The sequence below is a fragment of the Populus trichocarpa genome, chromosome 6 (assembly GCF_000002775.5).
Source record: "Populus trichocarpa isolate Nisqually-1 chromosome 6, P.trichocarpa_v4.1, whole genome shotgun sequence".
NCBI lineage: Eukaryota > Viridiplantae > Streptophyta > Magnoliopsida > Malpighiales > Salicaceae > Populus > Populus trichocarpa.
This window is the reverse complement of record NC_037290.2, coordinates 982006-1003324: the sequence shown is the minus strand read 5'-3', so window position 1 is coordinate 1003324 and position 21319 is coordinate 982006. Positions and strand designations below refer to the sequence as shown.

At 32.7% G+C, this 21319-nt stretch overlaps 3 protein-coding genes across 14 annotated transcripts; 1 reads left to right on the top strand and 2 right to left on the bottom strand.

The window, feature by feature from the left end:
• Positions 1-1426: 1426 nt before the first annotated feature.
• On the top strand, positions 1427-5658 carry LOC7458520 (heterogeneous nuclear ribonucleoprotein 1). 7 transcript variants are annotated; one of them, XR_008059478.1, is made up of 7 exons: positions 1427-1760; positions 1866-1985; positions 2088-2158; positions 2264-2486; positions 3476-4670; positions 5112-5231; positions 5382-5557. XR_008059478.1 is itself a non-coding variant. In XM_052453863.1 (6 exons), the coding sequence occupies exons 4-6, from the start codon at positions 2265-2267 to the stop codon at positions 5393-5395; spliced, it is 1431 nt and encodes a 476-aa protein (XP_052309823.1). In that variant the 5' UTR covers positions 1430-1760; positions 1866-1985; positions 2088-2158; position 2264; the 3' UTR covers positions 5396-5658. The 7 variants fall into 7 exon arrangements, 3 of the variants coding, with proteins under 3 accessions (XP_052309823.1, XP_052309824.1, XP_002308799.1); XR_002982569.2 differs by lacking the exon at positions 2088-2158 and having other exon boundaries at positions 1428-1760; XR_002982568.2 differs by lacking the exon at positions 2088-2158 and having other exon boundaries at positions 1428-1760; positions 5112-5271.
• A 9078-nt stretch (positions 5659-14736) lies between these two features.
• Positions 14737-16212, bottom strand: LOC7458518 (putative yippee-like protein Os10g0369500). Of its 2 annotated transcripts, none has more exons than XM_024604567.2 (3): positions 15891-16129; positions 15676-15784; positions 14737-15001 (listed from the first exon to the last, which is right to left on the bottom strand). In XM_024604567.2, the coding sequence occupies exons 1-3, from the start codon at positions 16064-16066 to the stop codon at positions 14918-14920; spliced, it is 369 nt and encodes a 122-aa protein (XP_024460335.1). In that variant the 5' UTR covers positions 16067-16129; the 3' UTR covers positions 14737-14917. The 2 variants fall into 2 exon arrangements, with proteins under 2 accessions (XP_024460335.1, XP_052310157.1); XM_052454197.1 differs by having other exon boundaries at positions 14943-15077; positions 15891-16212.
• A 530-nt stretch (positions 16213-16742) lies between these two features.
• LOC7463689 (ras-related protein RABA5a) lies at positions 16743-19902 on the bottom strand. Of its 5 annotated transcripts, none has more exons than XM_024604564.2 (4): positions 19682-19897; positions 18597-18661; positions 17582-18336; positions 16743-17355 (listed from the first exon to the last, which is right to left on the bottom strand). In XM_024604564.2, the coding sequence occupies exons 3-4, from the start codon at positions 17919-17921 to the stop codon at positions 17018-17020; spliced, it is 678 nt and encodes a 225-aa protein (XP_024460332.1). In that variant the 5' UTR covers positions 17922-18336; positions 18597-18661; positions 19682-19897; the 3' UTR covers positions 16743-17017. The 5 variants fall into 5 exon arrangements, with proteins under 5 accessions (XP_024460332.1, XP_002307897.1, XP_024460333.1 ...); XM_002307861.4 differs by lacking the exon at positions 19682-19897 and adding an exon at positions 18951-19181; XM_024604565.2 differs by lacking the exon at positions 18597-18661 and having other exon boundaries at positions 19682-19902.
• Positions 19903-21319: the final 1417 nt, after the last annotated feature.

Sequence of the window (21319 nt, the reverse complement as noted above, 5' to 3'; positions counted from 1 at the left end):
GTCAACCTGAGTCAACTTGCCAAACTTATACTTTGGATCATGTGACTGAGATAATCTCATAGAAATAAAATTGAAACAAATTATGAAGCCTATTTTCCAATCAATCCAATGTTGAATGATGAAATTAAAAAAAAATAAGAAAAAAAAAAACGATCCAAGTCAATCTGGTTTAACTCGCCAAATCTGTAACCTAAATAATGAGATATGGATAATCTCATAAAAAATAAAAAATAAAACAATAAAACCCGAGTCATGAGACCAGAATAAAAAATCTAATATTAAATGATAAAATTATAAAAAAACTAAAATTATAAAAAATAAAGCACTATTCAAATGTACAATACTTGCATGGGGAGTACTTATATGAGTAAATTTCCCTATTCAATTGGTTTTTGTTAGTTAATTAATGTTTGTAATAAGCTTTTGTCTTCTCTTTTTCAATTTTGGAAGCCTTTAAATTCTAAATTTTACAAAATATTCATCTAATTAATTTTTTTTTATATAGAAAACATGTTTTGCAATATAAAAACACAACAAAGTACCATTTCTTTCTCCAAAAGTAAAGTAGCCAAAAATCTCATCTTTATAAAGATCTTAGATGCCTAAGATATGGGATGATTAATGGTAGTCTTTAACTATTTCTCACCTTTTTGATAATTTAAAATACAACTCAATTAAAAGAAAATAACAAAGAAGGTTAAAAAAAAAAAAGGGAATCAATTTTAATCATTACTTACATTTTAATAGTTAGATATTTTTTTTTTATAGCAAGACTAGGAATACTGAAAACATTTTTACATTTCAAATTCAAATAACGTTAGTTTTTTATCGATTCACCCCGGTTTCAGTCTGGTAATTACTCCAATAAAGTAAGTTATAAAAGAATAGAGAAATTCGCATCAAATCAGTACCTTCTCAATCAAGTTTTAAACAAATCATCCTCACTCAAATAACTATATTTACAAAAAATTTCTTCATTGTCAACTCCAATTTAATTTAAACCCCTTCATAAATTTTTTTTTAACTTAATATAGTAATATAAAAATCAAACCATAAATTATTTAAGTGTTCATTTATTATTGTGAGGCATCATAAACAATTTCACTACAGAAATATAAAAATCATACTTTTAGGGCAACACTGAAATACCAAATATAACCTAAAGAAACACCTCACCTCAAGGCTCAAGCAATTTACCAACCCTAAAATTTTTTTCACTCACGCACGCAAAAAAACTTGCTAAAAATTTACAAAAACAAATAAGTTAACCCCAAAACAGCAGGGTCCTAATTGAAAAAGGCTTGAAAGTACAATGGTGAAAACTTACTAATAATAATAATAATTAAAGAAAAAGGTAAAGGTGGCAAAATTTAATTCTTTTAGTTGTTTAAATCAAAATTTGGAAAGTCACCATCCTCCCCATCGTCTCCTTTGTAACTTTCTTACACGAGAGGATAGCCAAACCTCTCTCTATCTTTCGCTATATATATATATATACACACACACACACAAGACACAAACTTAGGTACCCATTTTTTTGTTGTTGGAAACAAACCCATTTTCTCTCTCTGTCTTTGTGTCTTTCTTTGATAAATTTTAATCATCAACAACAACGACAACAGTAACTTGCAAAGAGAGAAAGAGGGAGGAGAGAGAGCAAAAAAGAAAGGGTCTCTCTCACCCTCTCTTATTGTTATGTCTCCTCGCAGATCTTAGATTCTTTCAGTTTCCTATCTGGGTTCTTCTTTCTTTTTTTTCTGGTAAATTTCCAATAAAAAAAGCAATCTTTTTTGTAATGAATTCTGGGTTTTGGATCTTGTACTCATTTTCTTATCAAAGTTGGTATCTTTCTGTTTGTTTGTCAGGATTCCTGGATTGCTTTTGATTGATATTTGATTGCTCAAAGGTTGTTTCTACTTTTGGATTAAATCCAAGAGTGACCTTTTGTTGTAAATATCCAAGCTTTGCTTTGTATTTTTGACAAGGTATTGTTTTTCTTTGTTTAATCTGCATTACGACATCATGTGTTTGATTGTTTTTATTAACATAGTATTGTGTTCTATGCTGACTTAGATGTTTTGTGGCAGTGAATATTGGATTGTATTTTGCTGTAGTGGTGTCCAATTCTGTGTTAGAATTAAGATCTGGTGTTTGATTGGTATAGGATTGGAGATGATTTATTTTTTGATGAGATTATTAGTTTTATGTTTTGATTTTTTTTTTAATGCTTGTTGGTGACTTTGTTGTTGGGATTTGTGTGTAGAATGGAAATGGAGCTTGGAAAGTTGTTCATTGGTGGGATTTCATGGGACACGAACGAAGACCGTCTTAAGGAGTATTTCCGGGCTTTTGGGGAAGTTTTAGAAGCTGTCATAATGAAGGATCGGGCCACGGGTCGTGCTCGAGGATTTGGTTTTGTTGTTTTCGCAGACCCTGCTGTTGCTGAGAGAGTTGTGATGGAAAAGCACCTTATAGATGGTAGAAATGTAAGTTGTTACGTTTTAATTCTCAATAATTTGGATTTTGACCGGTACTGATTTACTACTGGTTTAATCTGATCATCATAAATTTCTATGCTATGAGAAAAATAAATTTCATCTTCGTGAATCTATGATGGTGTAGAGTAGATGACAACAATGGATTGTTGATTGTTCCGTGTAATGTCTAAACAAATAAACATTTTCTTTTCCTTGGGAGGTAGATGGGGAATTTTTTTGTTCTGTGTGTCAATATTGAACAATTCAGTTAAGGCTCAGAGCTTAAATATTTAGAAAGCTAGGTGGCATTACTCGATGTTATAGTTCATTTTTTTCTCTTGGCAAACTTAAACAGCAATCGGAGATTAGAATTTCACAGCATGATACGAATATTCCATTATTAGCACTGCTAGATGGTTCAGAAAATTTTATTTTAGAATAAAAGTACACATGCTTAGGGATATGAGAAATGGCTTCCATGAGAGTGAGGTTGATTGGAGGATATAAAAAAGACAAACTGTAATTAATGCCTCATCAATCGCTGATGATAATGGGAAAAAAACATTGGTGCAAAAATTGAAGCTGATAAAAAAAATGAGGGAGGAGAAGCTTATCTACAATAAAGTCGAGTCTCTGCTAGATACTTGTTTTGATAATTTGTTGTGCTGTGGAAAAGTTATGACTGCTGTAAATAATATGCAATATGAACGAAAAATTTTACAAAGTAAAGAGATGAAATTTGTCGATATACTGTCCCAGTTCTCATGCAAGTACCTGCTTTCTATACAAACAGAGCATTCTGAGGAATGCAAAATCTTGCAACATCGTTAGGAAAAGAGCGGAGTTAAAAATTTTGACCAGTTTCTCAATTCCAAGTGCCCATTGCTTACATTTGACAAGCAGAAAATGTTTTTCTTCATCATTTTTTTAAGGAGTTATGAAACATTGGACTATTACTTATGTAAACTTTCATAGTCCTAATCAATCTTTCCATTCAGGTTGAGGCAAAGAAGGCAGTTCCTAGAGAGGATCAGAACACCCTGAACAAAAACAGTAGCAGCGTTAATGGTTCACCTGGCCCTGCCCGAACAAAGAAGATATTTGTAGGAGGTTTAGCATCTACAGTTACAGAGAGTGACTTTAGGAAGTACTTTGATCAGTTTGGGGTGATTACAGATGTGGTGGTCATGTATGATCACAACACTCAAAGGCCAAGAGGTTTTGGATTCATCACCTACGATTCAGAGGAAGCAGTGGATAGAGTATTGCACAAAACCTTTCATGAACTCAACGGTAAAATGGTTGAGGTCAAGCGGGCTGTCCCCAAAGAGTTATCTCCAGGACCAGCTAGGAACCAGTTAGGGGGGTTTAACTATAGTCCTAGTAGAGTCAGTAGCTTCCTCAATGGTTACACTCAGGGATACAATCCAAGTTTTGTTGGAGGGTATGGCGTTAGAATGGATGGCAGGTTTAGTCCTGTTACTGCTGGGCGGAGTAACTTTTCTCCATTTGGTAGTGGTTATGGGATGGGATTGAATTTTGAGCAGGTGTTGAACCCAGTTTATGGGGGAAATTCAAACATCAGTTCTAATGCTGGCTATGGACGAGTAAGTCCTTCATATAGTGGAAATGCAAGCAGGTACAGCAACCCCATTGGATTTAGTGGAGGCAATGGAGGAAGTAGTTCTGTCTTAAATCCAATTGCCCACTCTTTATGGGGAAATGGAAGTATTAATCATGCTTCTAACACCACAAACTCCAGTTCTTTTATGAGTTCTGGAACTGGGAGCTCAGGAATGGGTTCTTTTAGCAGTATGGGAGCACTTTGGGGTTCCTCTGCTAATTCTGAACAAGGTGGAGGAGTTCGCGCAGTCAATAGCAGTAATCTTAGCTTTGGTGGTGGAGATTTTGATATTGGTCTAGAAGGGGTAGGGTATGGAAGGAACAGTAGGACAGGTGTTGCACCAGCATCATCTCATGCTGCATCTAATGGTGGTTATGATGGGGCTTATGCAGACTTTTATGAGAAGGGCTCATTATACGGGGATAATACCTGGCAATCTTCACCTTCGGAACTGGATGTGTCTGGCTCATTTGGTTTTGGGCTTGGAAATGCAACTTCTGATGTTATGACTAAAAATTCTGCTGGTTATGTTGGTGGCTATAGTGTTGCTAATAGACAATCAAATAGAGGTAAGTGTTTTGCCCCTTCTTTTTGTTGATTTCTTCTCTGATCACCACGCTGCCTATCTTCATACAACATTACATTTTATATTATTACCAAGCTTTCATAACTCGGGAGAATATGATTAACATAGGCAAAATTGCAGAATATAATTGCATTAGTCTCTTGCAGTGGATTTCCCCATTGCAACTGTATAGTAGTACTCCAACTCTCCAACATCACGACGGACTGTTCTGATTAATTGATTCAACAACTATTCTCACTGTCATTGATATGAATATTGATCATTAGGAATGTGGTCATTTTGGTTGGCTTACATATTCCTTAATTGCCATGTATGAAGTAAATGTGTTTCAAATGTACCACTTGTTTCAATAATTGCCGAAATACTTGAACATGTACTTGATCTTTACCTGCAGTCCTGAAAATTGCATTTCATCCTGTTTCAGAAAAGTGTAGGAATAAAAATAACCCATGAGACGAATTTCTTGGCGCTTTGCTGAACGTTACTCGATACATTCACTTTATCCAGATTATCATGTGCAAATTATCTGATGGAGATTGTCTGAGTCCGTACTTCTTTATCACTTAGTTCTTACTTTCAACTTGGTTGGTACATGTAACCAAGGCTGATTAAATTCTTTTCTTGGAAAACCTTACACTAGCAACACTATTCTCTATGGAACTGACATGGTCTTCTTGATTTTCATCTGTTTCAGGAATTGCTGCATAGGATGATTATGATATAGGTGACGGTGAAGTGAATTTCGTACATGTTTCTTGTCCAGATGATCATGTTTCAACTTTGCTCATCATATAGAGCAGTCACAAGGAAATCTGTGTATGGTTTGAGCTTTTGAGATTTTTCTAATATAGGTTTTCTTTCTTGGAATTTTATTAAGATGTAAAATCACATTGTGGGGTATACTCAACATGATTGTATGATGCATCTTTGGTGAGAGCTATATTAAAAAAGGAAACAATTTTTTAGCATTATTTTTGGGGTTTTCTTCTTCTTGTTAGTATTGTTTTTGGGTCAACTCTTCATTTTTCTTTTTCTTTTTCAGGGTTTTTTTATTGTGTACGATAACTAGTATGGAAAATCTTGGCTTGATAGTTGTTTATAATTTTGTGATTGCTGTGAGTAATAACCTGGCTTATTTCAAAAGATTCCTCTAGAAAAATTAATTTTAAGTCAATTGTACTAGTGATCTTCGAAGTGTTTTAGAAGCCAAAACTAGGAAACAGGAGAATATGGGTCAATTTGGTGACCTAGAAGGAGTTGGTGAAAAAACCCTTTTTTTTTAAAAAAAAAAAATAAATTAAATTGACAAAGATTAGCTTGCAATCCAAGCCTTGGATGTTAATTTCTGGATTGGGCTTTATAAATATGCTTTACCTATCTAACTAGACTTAGGATATACAACTTATTCGATTATGTGATTATATCACGCTTAAAGTAATTCCACATCTGAAGAAAATCACGTGCAACTATCCAAATTAGTACAACGTTGTATATATATATATTTTTTAAGAATGATATAACATTATATTATTATTATTATTATATGATGAGGTGGTAAAAAAAAATATTTTGTCTTTTTACCTCCAACCAAACACTTTTAAATTTCTTCCCCAACTAAATATATTTTTACCTCTTATGAATCTGTCTTTTTTATAATACATGCCGAAAATTATATCACATGGCCATGGAAATAGTGCTAAGAGCAAATTGATCATGCCGAAGAGAAGCATTCAATCAATTTCCCTTCCACCTACAGATTCATCTTGATCATATATATGTATGATGATGAAAGCTGAATCATCTCTTCGTTGCAGGTTCGGTGAGCTTCTCATGAGTTGCTGAATCCATTTGGCAGCAACCAACGACAAATAAAACTTACAAGTTCATGTAAAAAGGGGGGAAACAAATAAATTGTTGAGTTGTTCTTGTCCTTCTTATCCGAGGAGGAAATTTCAGTTAAACCTCTAGTAAATCAGAGGCAATCCAACTTCTCAGAGGCAAAGAGTGTAAAATATTTTGAGAAAAAGAAAAGAACTTACATTATGCTAGCAAAGTTCAGCAAGCATTCAACTTTTCTGTTATCAATGGCAGATATATTAGCATAGAATCATTATCAATGTCGGATGGACCATCATTAAGGCCTAATATATCTGGTTCTTCTAAAACCAATTTCAAAACATCTCCGGCCCTCTCCTTCAACAGCCCACTCTCTTCTTACCATGGATTTGGTGTAATCCATATAGGTGGATACTTGAATGAATGCTCTGAATTCGGCATGAAGGCTCCATAATTTTCCGGGAAAAACTCCTCTTTACCTCTTCTTCCTAAACCGTATACTCCCATGTCTGCATAGTCACGTTGATCCATAGGAAGCACACGAAAATGGTTCCATAGGTCACATGAGTAATAGACACAGTTCCCTTCAAAGCCTGGAAAATCAATGGCAGGAACACATTTGGTGTGATTTCTTCCCAGGAATATAATCTGATTGCCTATGTTTTCCAGCCTAACCCATTTAGCAGGATCACTTGTTTCATCATCAAGCTTAAAAACTATGAACTGTATGGTAAATCCATGATCCCTTACTCTTACAACCATTAAAAGCTCACCATTATTAGATTCTACTAAATACCTGAAATCACAACGCCCTCTCTCTTTCTTCTTTAGGTTCAAAGGTAATGTGTCTAATCTCCTCCATGCAATACTACCATCCCTTGCCCTCGTCACATATATAAATTGCATTATAATATGACATGGCATATAATTTTCCTCTATAAAATGTGATATCAGTGATTATTGTTACCGTTTCATCTTCATCATCCAAGCCCTCCTCTATCTCCTCCTCATTGTCATCCTCCTCAGCCTGCCCATCATCATTTATCTCTTGGACATCTTCATAATCTCCTTTAATTGACTCATACTCCTCCAGTTCTGAATCATCTTCATCATCTTTTTTATTAAATTCACCTTTATTAATGGGATATCCACATGCACATCCCCCATCCTCCTCCTCCTCTCCCTCTTCTTGATCTTCACCCTCGCCTTCCTCCTCCTCCTCCTCCTCCTCTCTTCCTCTCCCTCTCCCTCTTCTTGATCATCACCCTCGCCTTCCTCCTCCTCCTCCTCCTCTTCCTGGCCCTCGCCCTCGCCATAAGGGACCTAATCGTAAAGCAGGTCCATGCGTGGTCTCCTGGTCGACAAATACCTAAACTATCTACCTCAAAAAGCGCAGCAACCAAGCAATGACCGGCAGCAATATTCTCTGGCGTGGGTTCTGAAGATAGGATAGCTTTAGTCATAAAATACGGATTAGAGGCAGGTCGTACAAAAGAGTAAGGTTGGTTATAATGGGTTGGTAATGGAATCCTAACACCAGAAAAAGGATTAAACAAGAAATCTCCTCGAGTTTTATGAGCCATTATAAACCAACCATAAGATGATCTAGCACACCAACTACGACGCACCACTCTTGGTAATGGGATTTGGTAGAATTTTGAATCATGAATACAAAAAAATCCACGAGTTTTCTTATTTCTATCATTGGAGAGCATTAACCATGGAAGATGAGAAAAAGGAGGTCTCATTGATGTTGTGCGTCTCCATGCAGTGCAAAACAACAAAAATCGATGATAGCCAGCCACACTTACCTTGCTTGCTATGTACTCTAGAATATCGGCAGGAACCTGAGTCCAGTCTCTTTGTCCATCCTTCAAGATCTCCATGCTCAAGGTTTTTGCTTTAGTAATTGTGGATAGAGAAATAGCTAGGTATATATATGCAGCTTGTGGGCGGTAGGAAACAGACCTAGAAATTTTTTCTCCTTTTCCTATTAATTTATATAATAAAACCCTAATCCTTACAAAACACTAATTTAACTAGGTGTTTTACTGTTTTATTTACTGTAGACTCACTGTTTGCTTCTTCTTTTCTTTTCTTTTTTTCTTTTTTCATCTTTTCTTTTCTTTGTCTTTTTTTTTTATTAGGACGTCATTCCACATTTCGTTGATTTTAAGATCTGAATTTATAGTTTGATTCACTTAAATTAATATGGGGTTTTTACCTTGAAAAAGAAAACTGATTTTGAATTAACACTCACTTTTGTGAAAAGTTATTTTGATTTTTTTGTTTTCAAACAACAGAACTAAAGAGATTACAATTGAAAATTAACAAAAAAACAAAAAAAAAAAGTCACTTTTCGTTCAAGGAGAAAAAATTTCATGTGTGGGAAACAAGGGAAGGAAAAGAAAAATAAAAAAGAAAAAAGAGAAGAAAAAATAATCGTCCTAGCCATAATAGACCTCCATTTTAGACATGACCCACCTTGAAAGAACAATGACGATGCAAAAATACCAACAACATCAAAGAAGCTCATTTTAAAGGTTGTATGAGGCCTCATATACCGCTCAAAGTGTGATGCCACCTTTCATTCTCTTGTTTGTGTTTTGCACACGCTAGCCTTTTTTTTTCCTCTTTGTTCACTTTAGTCCCTAAATCTATAATAACTTCTCAATTGAGTTATGATTTTAATTCCACCTTAACTTAAGACCTCTTCTTTCAATTTAGTCCATACTTCCCTAATAATTATTCAATTTAATCTCGAATATCATCAAACTCAAGTTCAATGAAGGCTTGATATTGGGAGGGGAAAAGAAAAGAAAAAAGGAAAGAGATAGCTAGCCCACCGAGTTAGCGCAATATGATCGTATTTATGCTTGGGTTGCGGATTTGATGATTAACTTAGGGTGCTCAAGATTAGTCTCATATGTTACCGTGTTAATCTTAAAAAAATATCACCTTGAATCACATCGACTTAGGTTTGAATGAAATAAAAATAACATGACTTAAAAAAACTATTATTTTAATGCATATGTTAATTTCTCTGTTTACGTAAACACATGCATTTATTTTTTGTTATGTAATCTCAGTTATTTTAATAATTTAGCATGCATCAGCAATACCTACATATTATTTTGCTCCCACCTGCAGCAACAAAGCACGGCACAACTAGCTAGTTAATTCCTAAACCAAGGTCGTTTTGAACTTATTCCCTAAATTAGGGCAAAGTATACATGCCGTCATGTAAACTGCACATCATTCTTTATACTTATTTTTATAATACTAAGTTTTTGGCATATGCTCTGCATGCGTGTTATTTTATTATTTTATAATATTTTTATTATTATTATTTCTAATAGGTTGTTTTAAATTATTTTAAAGTAAATGTTATTGGTATTTATTAAATTAAAATATATTTTTTAAAAATACCATGGATAATTTTATATAAAACTTGATATTTTCAGTCTGTTTTATTTTTAAAACATATAAGTAGATTTTATATACTTGCATTGAAATAAAAACTATATATATATATATATATATATATATATATATATATATATATAATAATAATAATTTTTTTAAAAACTTCATCTATTTATTTACCTGCATGTTTAAAATTAGAAATATATTTTTTTGTAACATATGTTGATATAAAACAATTCCACATCTTTCTTGCAAGAATAGAAGAAAAAAAGAATATTTTTATTTTTTTTATAATTATTATAATGTATATGGATAATTGTTTTAATTAAAAAGTTAAAACAATGGGATTTTAGTTGATAATTAAAGTTTTATTGGTGTTTTAATGCTTTTTAAGACAATATCTTCCAAGTATTTTATGCAATTTATATTTTATAGGTGATGACCTACCGTGCAAACAATTGATTTATGATCAAAATCTCTAGTCAAATCACAATTTTTATTGAGAATTCCTGGCTTGCTAGAATACTTTAATTAAAAACAACAAAAATCAAGAAAAGGATATATATAATGATCATCTTTTTAAAAAATCCTCCGATGAATTCATCACAATTTTTACGTTGGTAATATTGATGTAAACGACTATTTATATAGATTTATACCTTTCTATCATTGGAGGATTAGCTTCATTGCTAGGTGGATTTGCTCTCCACGTTATTATTTAAAGCAGGCTGTGAGATTATTATTATTATTATTATATGAATACGCCATTTTTGTGTAATGATTGCATTATTACGTACTGTAGATGGCTAGTTTAAAACTAGAGTGTGAGAAAATATATCGCATTTCAATAGCTATCATCTTGCCTGACCTCTAGTTTATACGCAGGTAAATATTTATCTCTGTGGAAATTAGGGTTCACTTGGATATACATGAGAGTTTAACTCCATTAATTAAACCATGAAAGATATATATATAGCTCAAAAACAGTATTCTTACTGCTAAAACCAAGACAAAAAGCTCCATGCATGACGTTTAGCTTTCAATAAAGATTATATATGTTGGTAGGTACTAATAAAGACTATATATTTTTTTATAAACTTATAATCATGTCTGTATAATTTTGGTTTGATAATCTAATCTTATCTCAATTTTGTAATTCTAATAGCCTCTTTTTATTTATTTATTTATATATATATATATATTTTGAACGATTGATGATCTTACAAATAACTTAAGACACCTCCCGATCATAGCTTTGATAATATTATAATTATATTATATTTTATAAAAAAATAATTCTCATAATGGCTCCTCGTAAAACACTATGAACCACCATACTATATTTTTTTCTTTGAAGGCTTTGCATTTTTTTCATTTAACCCTTAAATATTTTTAAAATTTTATTATTGAATAGTTAGTTGTTTCACATTGGAGCCTAAGTAATTGTTTTGCTTGGCTTGTTATAGGATATTTAGAGTGGCCATGATGCACCTTGACATTTGGTTTATCCTCGATTTTATATAAGAAAAGGTATTTTTGTTACTTGAGAAAAAATTAAAGATGCAGGGATCTAATTTGTTATTAGAAAAAAAAATGCATTTCTTTTTCATGCCTGAAGAGAACAAGAAAATAAAATAAGTGCAAAAACAAAAAGGATGAGAGAAAAAAAGAAAGGAAAGAAAAATGGATCATCAGAGCCATATTAGAGATAACTTCATCACCATGCACTGCTCTAAGAGGAAGCCCCTGTCAAGACAATTCTAATTGTACCAAGAAAGATCGCAATCAAAGCTTGGAGAAAGTTGCACGCACCTCCCCAATATGGTGAACATTCTCACACAACTCCCCAAGTCATTTTTTTTTTTCCTTTGGACAATGATTATTTGATAGTTCCCAAGATTTCATCACTGCCTGAGCCCAATGATCAATTTTCAATTTCATCCTTTAACAACCAAATCTTCTTTTTTTTTTTAGTTATTTTTTTAAAAATTTTATCATTTAATATTAGATTGTTTGAGAATTGGTCTATGTAACTTTTTTTCAACTTGTTTTTTATGGAGTTTTTCTGGTCTCATGGATTTAGTTTTTTTTTTTTTTTCAATTTCATCCTTTAACGCTAGGTTTGTTGAAAATAAGGTTTTGTAATTTTTCTCAGTTTACTTTCTATTAAATTATCACAATCTTACAACCCAAATTGTGAGTTTGACAAGTTAATATGAATTGCCTAGACTCATTTTTTTTTTTACTCTTTTGTATTGATTTTTTTTTTCTCAATTTTATTCTTTAAAAGTGAGTTAGTTGAGAATTGAGTTTTGTAATTTTTGTTGATTTACTTTCCATGAGATTATCTTGATCTCATGATCCAAGTTATAAGTTTGACAGGTTAACCTAAGTTGACTCGAGATTTTTTTTATAACTTTACTGAAGGGCAAGAAACTCAGTTTTGCCTTTAACATACCTAGATTTACCTGTTATCATACTTAATGAAATCTGTTCAGCAAGGATTAATTTTGACATCCCTTCAGTTTTTAAGCCATATCTAGAGTTACATAGCTCTAATTAAATCAAGGTCAATTACATTTGAAAGATAGCATTTACACCTACAATCTTTATAGAGAAATTAACTCCAAATTAAATCTCTTTAAGGTTCAAATTAAACAATCATAGTAGCATACGAGACATGTCTAGATTTTCGTTGATTTAGACCTTCACTCAGTTTATGGATCATATATGGAGCTATACAACTCCAAATTAAGCAAGGTTAGTTCCATTTGAAAGGTAACATCTATACCTACATCTTTCATGAAAAACAACATTTCAAATTCTGTTTGTAACCACCTCAAAAGAACCAAAGAAACCTAAGAAAAGACCACAACACATAATTAAGTCAAAATTAGACAGCAGCCAAAACAATCTCACCATTTTGAGAAATAATTTGATCATTTTTTGAATTGGTTTGGCCGTTTCTCAAAACGGCTAGCTCGTTTCAGGTTCACATAGAACCAATTCTGCCAGCCGTTTTAAATAACCATAACTAACATAAGAATAATATTCAAGACACTCCCAACGGTCAAATCATATGTTATCATAATAAGCATAACATATTCAAATATCATCTTCATCCAACAGTTACATTACTAGAAAATGAGGTTTAACCTAACTAATCTAAAAATTATAGACCTACGATTCAAGAAGATTTTTTGTTCGGAGTGTTTTTTTCTGCTCTCCACCCTTTTGGATTTTGATCACATCCTGACAAACAACATATCCACATTTTAGCCCAATCCAATGGTGGAAGGAGGAGAAAATGGTCAGCGAATGAGACTCTTCATAAGTGTTTTTTTCCAGAAATTTTCTTTCGGTGATATCTCTCCAATTGAGACTAATATTGAAAGTCCCCCCTATGAGAATGTATACGACATTGAGTTAAACAACATACCCATAACTCATCATAATCCAACAGTGGACAACAAAGATTTATCTGCCTAAGTTTTATGTCATCAATATGTCTTCTCTCTAGCTGCTCTTTAAACTCTCTAGACAACCCAAATATCTCTTTTTAATTTTTTATTGACTCTTTTAATCACTCTAAGTTAACCTTTTGGTGAAGATTTCATCAAGAAATGAGAATAAGAAATCAAAGAACTCTAACCCCTCTCTTGTTCTTACAAGTCCATGGCAAGAGAGAAAGAATAGAAGGATATTAATAGAGCCATCCTTGTGTTAATTTCACTTTAACCCTCACTTTTTTTTAATCATTTGTACATTAACCCCTAATCTTTTGTTATTTACACATTAACCTCCTTATACATATTTATTTTGTCCCCATAAAATTTTTCTTTCTTTCAATTTAGTCATCTACAATCTTTTCATTTCATTAATTTAACCATTTTTATCATGATTAAGTTTTTTTTTTTTTTAATTTAGTCCACTTTACTATCGAGTTAATTTCTTGTATTTTATACTAACCTAGAAAAATTATAACTTGAGGTTTACATTTACAGTTTGTTTTTATATTCTTTTTTGTAAGGTTATTACAGTTTGATAAAGTTGGTCATAAATTTCACAAATTAACCTTAATCAATCTAATATATCGTTGTATTTTCATTTCACTCTCAATTTTTTTAAAAAACTTTTTAACCTTGAATAATTCATCATTTCACATTTAAGCCTAATTAGGTTAGATAGAGGTTAAAACAATAACAACTTGAATTTTATTTTTTTTGAGATGTATCGAGTGTTAAATGAGTCAATGAAATCATATTTGGATCCATTGAGTTGAGTAAGTCATGCCAAGCCAACGGCTTTCGATTCAAAATTTTATTTTATTTTTCAAAAAAAAATTGTCAATTAAATAAAAATGTTAAATAGCATGATACAACTTGAGATCATGTTTTTTTTATCTGTATCTATTGCTTAACATCCCGGTACAGTCTTTGTTTATCATCACTGACTTTTTTCACCATTTATTATCACATATAATTATTAATTAAATTTATTAAACATACAGGCCACGTTTTCAAACCCATAGCTGAAATTGACTTTTGATCCCGCCCACTGCTGTCACCGTGACTAGTAAAAACTATAGGACAGGAATAGTTTGGAGGGCAATTTTCAAGATAGAAGCCCAACCTGCATTCCATTCCATATATCTTGCTCTTGCTTGGATGGATTTTGGTGGGATTAACAACCATGTTCTATGTCTTTAGATGTCACAAATTACACTGAATGAACTCTACAACTTTAACCTGAAACACAAATATTAAAGGCAAAGAAAAACAAGAAAGTGATACAAACACAATAAGAGTGTTCATTGATAGATAATTCGGAGTTCAAATTACATGTTCTAGTATCGAGTTGTTCAAAAATCCAAGAAATTACTCAAAGATGCAGCAGTTAAATGCCCCTCTTACAAATCCTATTTCTTACTAATGCTTACCAATAACTCTATGCTTACTTTTCAAAACATCACCAGCCCTCCTTCAACATCCGTTCCTTTTCCAAAATGTACATCCCTTCCTTGTACTTCTGGCTCTCTTCATAAGCTTTCTCCTACAATCATTACCATCAGCAAGGATCAATGCAAGAAAAACAGGGCTCCCGAAACATAACTCGCGGAATCTGAATTCTGAGGTGCATTATCATCAACCAAATGAGAAATTGTCTTACAAAGATATATAAATACATACATTCTCTATCAAACCACATTTTATCATGCATTGCTACCTATCCATGGAGGTGATGGGGATTGCTATTAAAGAAGATTTTATTTTGAAAATCAAAACAAACCTAGGCCATTACTTCTTATGCCTGAGCATCCTCTTCCTCTTGGTATGGAAATCCTAGGTGTTGGGACAAACGATAGGCAGCCCGCACAAAGGCGTTAAGGATCCACAATAAGATAACCCATAATAGGCAGCCCGCACAAAACCACTAAGGATCCACGATAAGATAACCCACACAAAACGCCCATTTAATTTCCAACTAAGATCTAGTGGGATATGAGAATAAATTTGCCCAAGACCATCCGTCTAAGCTTTTGGAAGCAACTGACAGACTGTTCCTGCATCAACCTCCCCATGATCAAATGCTGCTGGCAAGTATCTCTCTTGATTCCATTAAAATCAATCAACTAAGAATCCATAAATTAATACTGATCAACAGCTTAATCACAGCCTAGTGAAATATAAATAAAATAAAATGAACATGAATTAAAAAATACTCACATATTTCCAACCTAAAATTTGCTGGCAAGAAGTACAATAAATATCACAAACGGTATGCCATCCACTCACTAGCAATCGCTCTTCGCTGGGTCCGAGCGAAATATTCACCCTGCATCCCCCATATCATCAATTTATTAATATTTTTTAAAATAAATAATTAAAAATCATCCAAATAATTAAAAAAATAATAATGGAGAGGAGAGGAGAAGACATACACGTTTCTGAAGAGATAAGCACGGCCAAAGCGGCCTTGAAAATCTTTGGAGAGGATATCGTAATAAGAAGCGAATTCAACTTTACACCACTTGCACTTGAAGATCTTCCTTACTCTTCCTTCTCCTCCTCCTTCTCCGCCGCTATTCTGCACCGTCTCTATGTATAATCTCCCCATTTTTTTAATCTTTTTTAAGAAAAAATGATTCAGGCAGGCGTGGCTAGAGAAATAACTGCAGTTGTGTTGTATATAAAAGGGAAGGGACTTGACGACGTGTCGTTTAATGAGTGCGCTCTGATCTGCTTAACATACGCCGTCGTTTGGAATATTCTTTCTCTGACTCGTTGATTGGCAGCGTGAGCAGTTGAAAAATTATGTTCCACGAAGACGGAACCGTCCTCGGACATTTTTTTTTTAAATAATTATTTTGTTTTTTTTTCAAAAATATAAATTTCACCACACTTGTTTTTAGAGTTTATTAGATTTTTTCTCGAATCATTGAGTTAATAAATTTTATAGAGTTAATAATTTTATTTTCAAAAAACGATATTTTTCTTTTTCTAACCAAGTCATAAAGCAACCAAGCACGAGACCGATATTTCTTTGATATGAAACCAGGTACTGAAATGTCGAACGCACATAAAAACGGACCAAGCCCAAAACAAGAGTTGTCATGTATTTATTACACATGAGAATTGCAGTGTTTTAAAATGATTTTTATTAAAAAATTAAATTAAGATAATATTTTTTATTTTTTAATATTAAAACGATTTGAAAATATATAAAAAATATTAATTTTTTTTTTAAAAATAAAATTTAACCAAAATCCACTAAGACAACAAGAGCTAAATCATGTCATGAAACCAAGGTTTAGGTCACGAATAAAAAATTGAAGACAAGAGCTGTCATGTATGATGTAGTAATTCTTTTGCCATTTACATTCGCTACTTCAGTTTAACTTCTTGAACCATCATTAGCTTAGAGGAGCAAGTAAAAAGCATTCTGCTAGATAGACCAAAACGAGGGAACTGAACAGATGGAGAAGAAGTTGGGATGGAACATGAGTGGCAAATTCAGGCTATGGAGAAAGAAACAAGCAAAAAGAAGTAATTGGGCATCGTTTGATTGCTAAGATGAACAACACCATCCTTTTTTAGTCCCTGCATTGCCTTCTTGATCCCCATCTCCCTTTAAAACCACGGTCTTCCCATTTCCCAGCTCGGGAGCACCTGGTTTATTGAGTTCTTGCGACATCATAACTTTCCGGCTTAATATATTGTAGATCTCTTTAACAACTGTCTGAAAGGCAGCAGCAACATTGGAGGAATCGAGCGCTGAAGTTTCCATGAAGAACAAACCCTGCGCCTCTGCCAAGGCCTTGCCTTCTGCTGTCGATACCTCTCTGGCATCCTTGAGATCAGATTTATTCCCGACAAGAATTGTTACTACATTCATGTCAGAATGAGCTGCGCAAATGAAAACCAATCAAAAATCAATCTTCCATTTGAACGGAAAAGTACCAAAATAACTGTTGTAGGCATAGAGGTTCAAACAACAAATCAGTATGCAAAGCTCGTCATAATCATAATTTTACAGAAGGACTATCACCAAATAGTGGTCAAACCAAACATCAATCTGTACAGGAAAGATAACAAGATCCAAATATTCAGCCAATGTTGTTATGAAACTTACTATGAAGTTCGTTAAGCCATTTGCCAATGCTGTCAAATGTTTGGCGCCTGCTGATGTCATAAACCAGTAGAGCTCCAACTGCACCTCTGTAGTATGCAGAAGTTACAGCCCGAAATCTCTCCTGACCTGCTGTGTCCCAGATCTGTGCTTTAATTTCCTTTCCATTAATATCCATCTTTTGGGTTTGGAACTCTACCCCTATTGTTGACTTTGAACTAGGGTAAAATTCATTTCTAGCAAATCTTGCAAGCAAATTTGATTTCCCAACAGCCGAGTCACCAATTAAAACAATCTTAAAAAGGTAATCATCTGCTTTGTCATCCTCAGAGTAAAAGGCCATCTTTCAGCTTTTACAGAATTGCCAATCTACAGAAGCATATCAATAATGACTAGCCTTCTGAAGTGCAGATCTTTTCTGGGGAGCTTATATATTTACCTAAGGAGGATCAAAAGCTCCCCTATACAAGACGAGGAAATGGAATTAGAATATCCAAAAATGAGGGCAGAATACAAAGGAAACTTGAAAGGCAGGGAAGGAATATAACAGGACAAGGGCAACAGTTAAGTAATTAAATAGAACATGTTGGCACCCAAGGAAATATCTATCTTCTGAAGCTAAAGTTGGCGGGCCTCATGAAAGTGTAGTAAGTAGTAACATCTACTCCATCCTCTGCTTCCTGCCACTTGTGTAATTCTACCAGATGCTTTTTCTTAGTGGAATCCAGTATTGCTCTTCAAAATCAGAATTACAGTCCCTGCAATATCAAGAAAGCATCAGCATCTAATTTATCATAGTTTAAGATAATGTACCCCTATAAAAAGAAAGTAAAGAGAAGAAGATCAAGTGTAATGGAGCCAGAAGCTAGAGAATTTAAAGCAACACTTTCTCTTCTGGCATTAAGCTAACTCTATTGGCCATAATTTTTTTCATAACAAGGGGTTCCTTTCTCCTCTATCCCTTGTTTGACTCCATTAACAGCCTTTCTCCCTCTATATTAATCCAACTGCATCTCACCTCCTGTTTCGTGCTTCTAAGCTCACCACAGGACCACACAGTTGTGGCCAGATCCTTCTAGCAATCTACCCAAAAAAAATTTCATGGAGTTAACACATTATGATCTCGTAACACCATATTAACCACAGATATGACATGGAAATCAGAAGAAAACGGGTAAAAAAAAATTCAAATCAAAAGAGAAAATTAATGTCATCTTTTTGGACAAGTTGCAATTCTTCCCTGAAGAAACCTAAGGATACTCTTGTTACTCGTCACTCAAAGGTTACTGTCTCCTGGTACCTACTTCTCTTCTGCATTATGTTTTCTAAATAGCCATAGAATTATTTGCATTATTGCTCTACAAAAACTTACTGCTTCCATTCGTCTGAAGCCATAAATACATGGCTAGCACAAATGAACCAATTGTCATTGTGTACAATCAAAGCTTGATGATCTCATTAACCATACAATTATGCACTAGACAAGCCTAAGATCCATAAGGTAGAGCAAGGAAGAAAGAAAACCTCTGGACTACAGAGGCCGATAACTACATATTAAAAAAGAAGCACACAACCCAACAACTTTAAAACTCAAAACATTGTAAGAAATCCAAAACAAAAATTCCACTCAATCAACCTTTAAAGACTACATAGACAAGTAATTTCAATGTTAAAGACTCCACAGACAAGCGCCGTGATTTTTTCCAATCCTGTCAAATTGTAAACAATAAGCACTACAAGCTGCACATAAAGTCAACATTTTTATGCACAGTGATGTTCATAGTCAACAAAAGCAGTCATTACAGCAAAACAAAACATGCAAAACTAAGCTGTAAACACGATCACCTTAAATTTAAACAAAAATCCATTAAGGATTAGACCAAGTTGAACCCAAAAAACAACATTACAACAAATTACAGATCATGTAATAACATCAAAAATACGATTTTCCACCACGTTTTCGATTTGTATTGAGACCCCAGATGGAAACTTTACAAAAAATGAAGAATCCTAAATTCTTTAAGCAACTACTAATTAATGAAGCACAGCAAAAATTAACATTGAACAAAAAAAGAGCCAACAAAGAGAATAAGAAAAAAGTACCTTTTTTATGGCTTCCGAAGATCAAATCACGAAATTGAATAGCGAAATGGATCTGGTGGGATATTAAGAAAAATAAATTATTTAACAATGGCGTTCGTTTACTTGAAAAATCAAGCGATTTTAGAAAGAGAAGCAAACGACAGAGAGTCGCGGCAGGAGACAGGCAGAGAGAGGGGGGGGGGCTTTTTTTTTCTTTTTCTTTTTTTTTTGTTCAGAGTGTCTGTCTATGTCTAGTTTTAGCCGTTTAGGCCATGTAATTAATGAGCTAATTATAATAATAATGTGATAAATAGAGATGAATTTAATTTTAATGTGTAAATGTTGACTTAAGAATATCCAATCTATTTGAGATTTTAAGTTCGAGTCATGTTAATGATTTTTCAGAAAGATAATATATTTCCATTTAATTAGTGTCATTAATAAATAAATTATAAATTTTGACTTCGGTAGTTAAATTTCTTTAAAAATATATAATTTTTTTCATTGAATATATGATAAATACACCCATTTTTTCACCATAAAAGAATATTATTATTTGATTGTGAATATTATTCTCCAAAATAAATAAATAAATAAATATATAATATTTGTAACTTTTGTTAATCTAGTGCCGTTTTGATTAGAGTTGTATGGTGAAGAAAAAAAAGAGTTCATGAGATTATACAAATAAATTATTTATCTAGTGCAATTTTGATTTGAGCATGGTTGATAAAAATATCCAAAACTATTTTGGGTTTTTTTAATCAAGTTTGATTTTCTTTAATTTTGAGGAATTTGAGTATTAAATATGCTCATTCTCTCTCTTGTCTTAAAAAATAATTTTTTATAATGAGTTTTATATATTAATAACATAATAAAATACAACTTCTAATATATCTAATATTTTTTTAAGAAATTAATAATAATGAATTGACGAGGTGAAGTCATTATTCCCCTACTCACATGCATGTTACTGTTAATTAAAATATAAATATATTTTTTAAAAAATTATATATTTTTATAGCATTCACTATAAATATAAATATAAATAGATTATAATGTTTTTCACTAATGAGACAATCTTATAGCATTCACATCATAGCCCTAATGTGATTTGACAGGACTAGAAGAAACAAGAAAAGACCTAACAAGATCTTAATCTTCGTGCATATTTTGTCAAAAAACATATTGATGAACCATAAACATGGATCATACAACATGTGTTTAGATCAAACACTTTCTAGATATTTTGAATCGTTTTAATGTGTTAATATTAAAAATAATTTTTAAAAAATAAAAAAATATCATTGATATATATTTCAACACGAAAAGTTATTTGAAAAACAACCACTACCACACTGCCAAACATACCAGAACTCATGTATGTTTTGATGTAACAACCTCAACCATTTTTAGATTTTCAAACAAAATGTGTGCAATTGAGTGTACTTTGCAATAAACTAGAAATAAATCTTTTATGGATACCTTTGTCCTATTTAATAGAGAATTAGCTTGGATTGGATAAATATATATTTTTTTGATGTATAAAAACGAATTCAATAATACAATAACCATTAAAAAAAATCAAAATTAATAGTATCATTTTGAATCATGTTCCATGAAAACTCCATAATTATTAAATTCATTCCCTTGTAATAA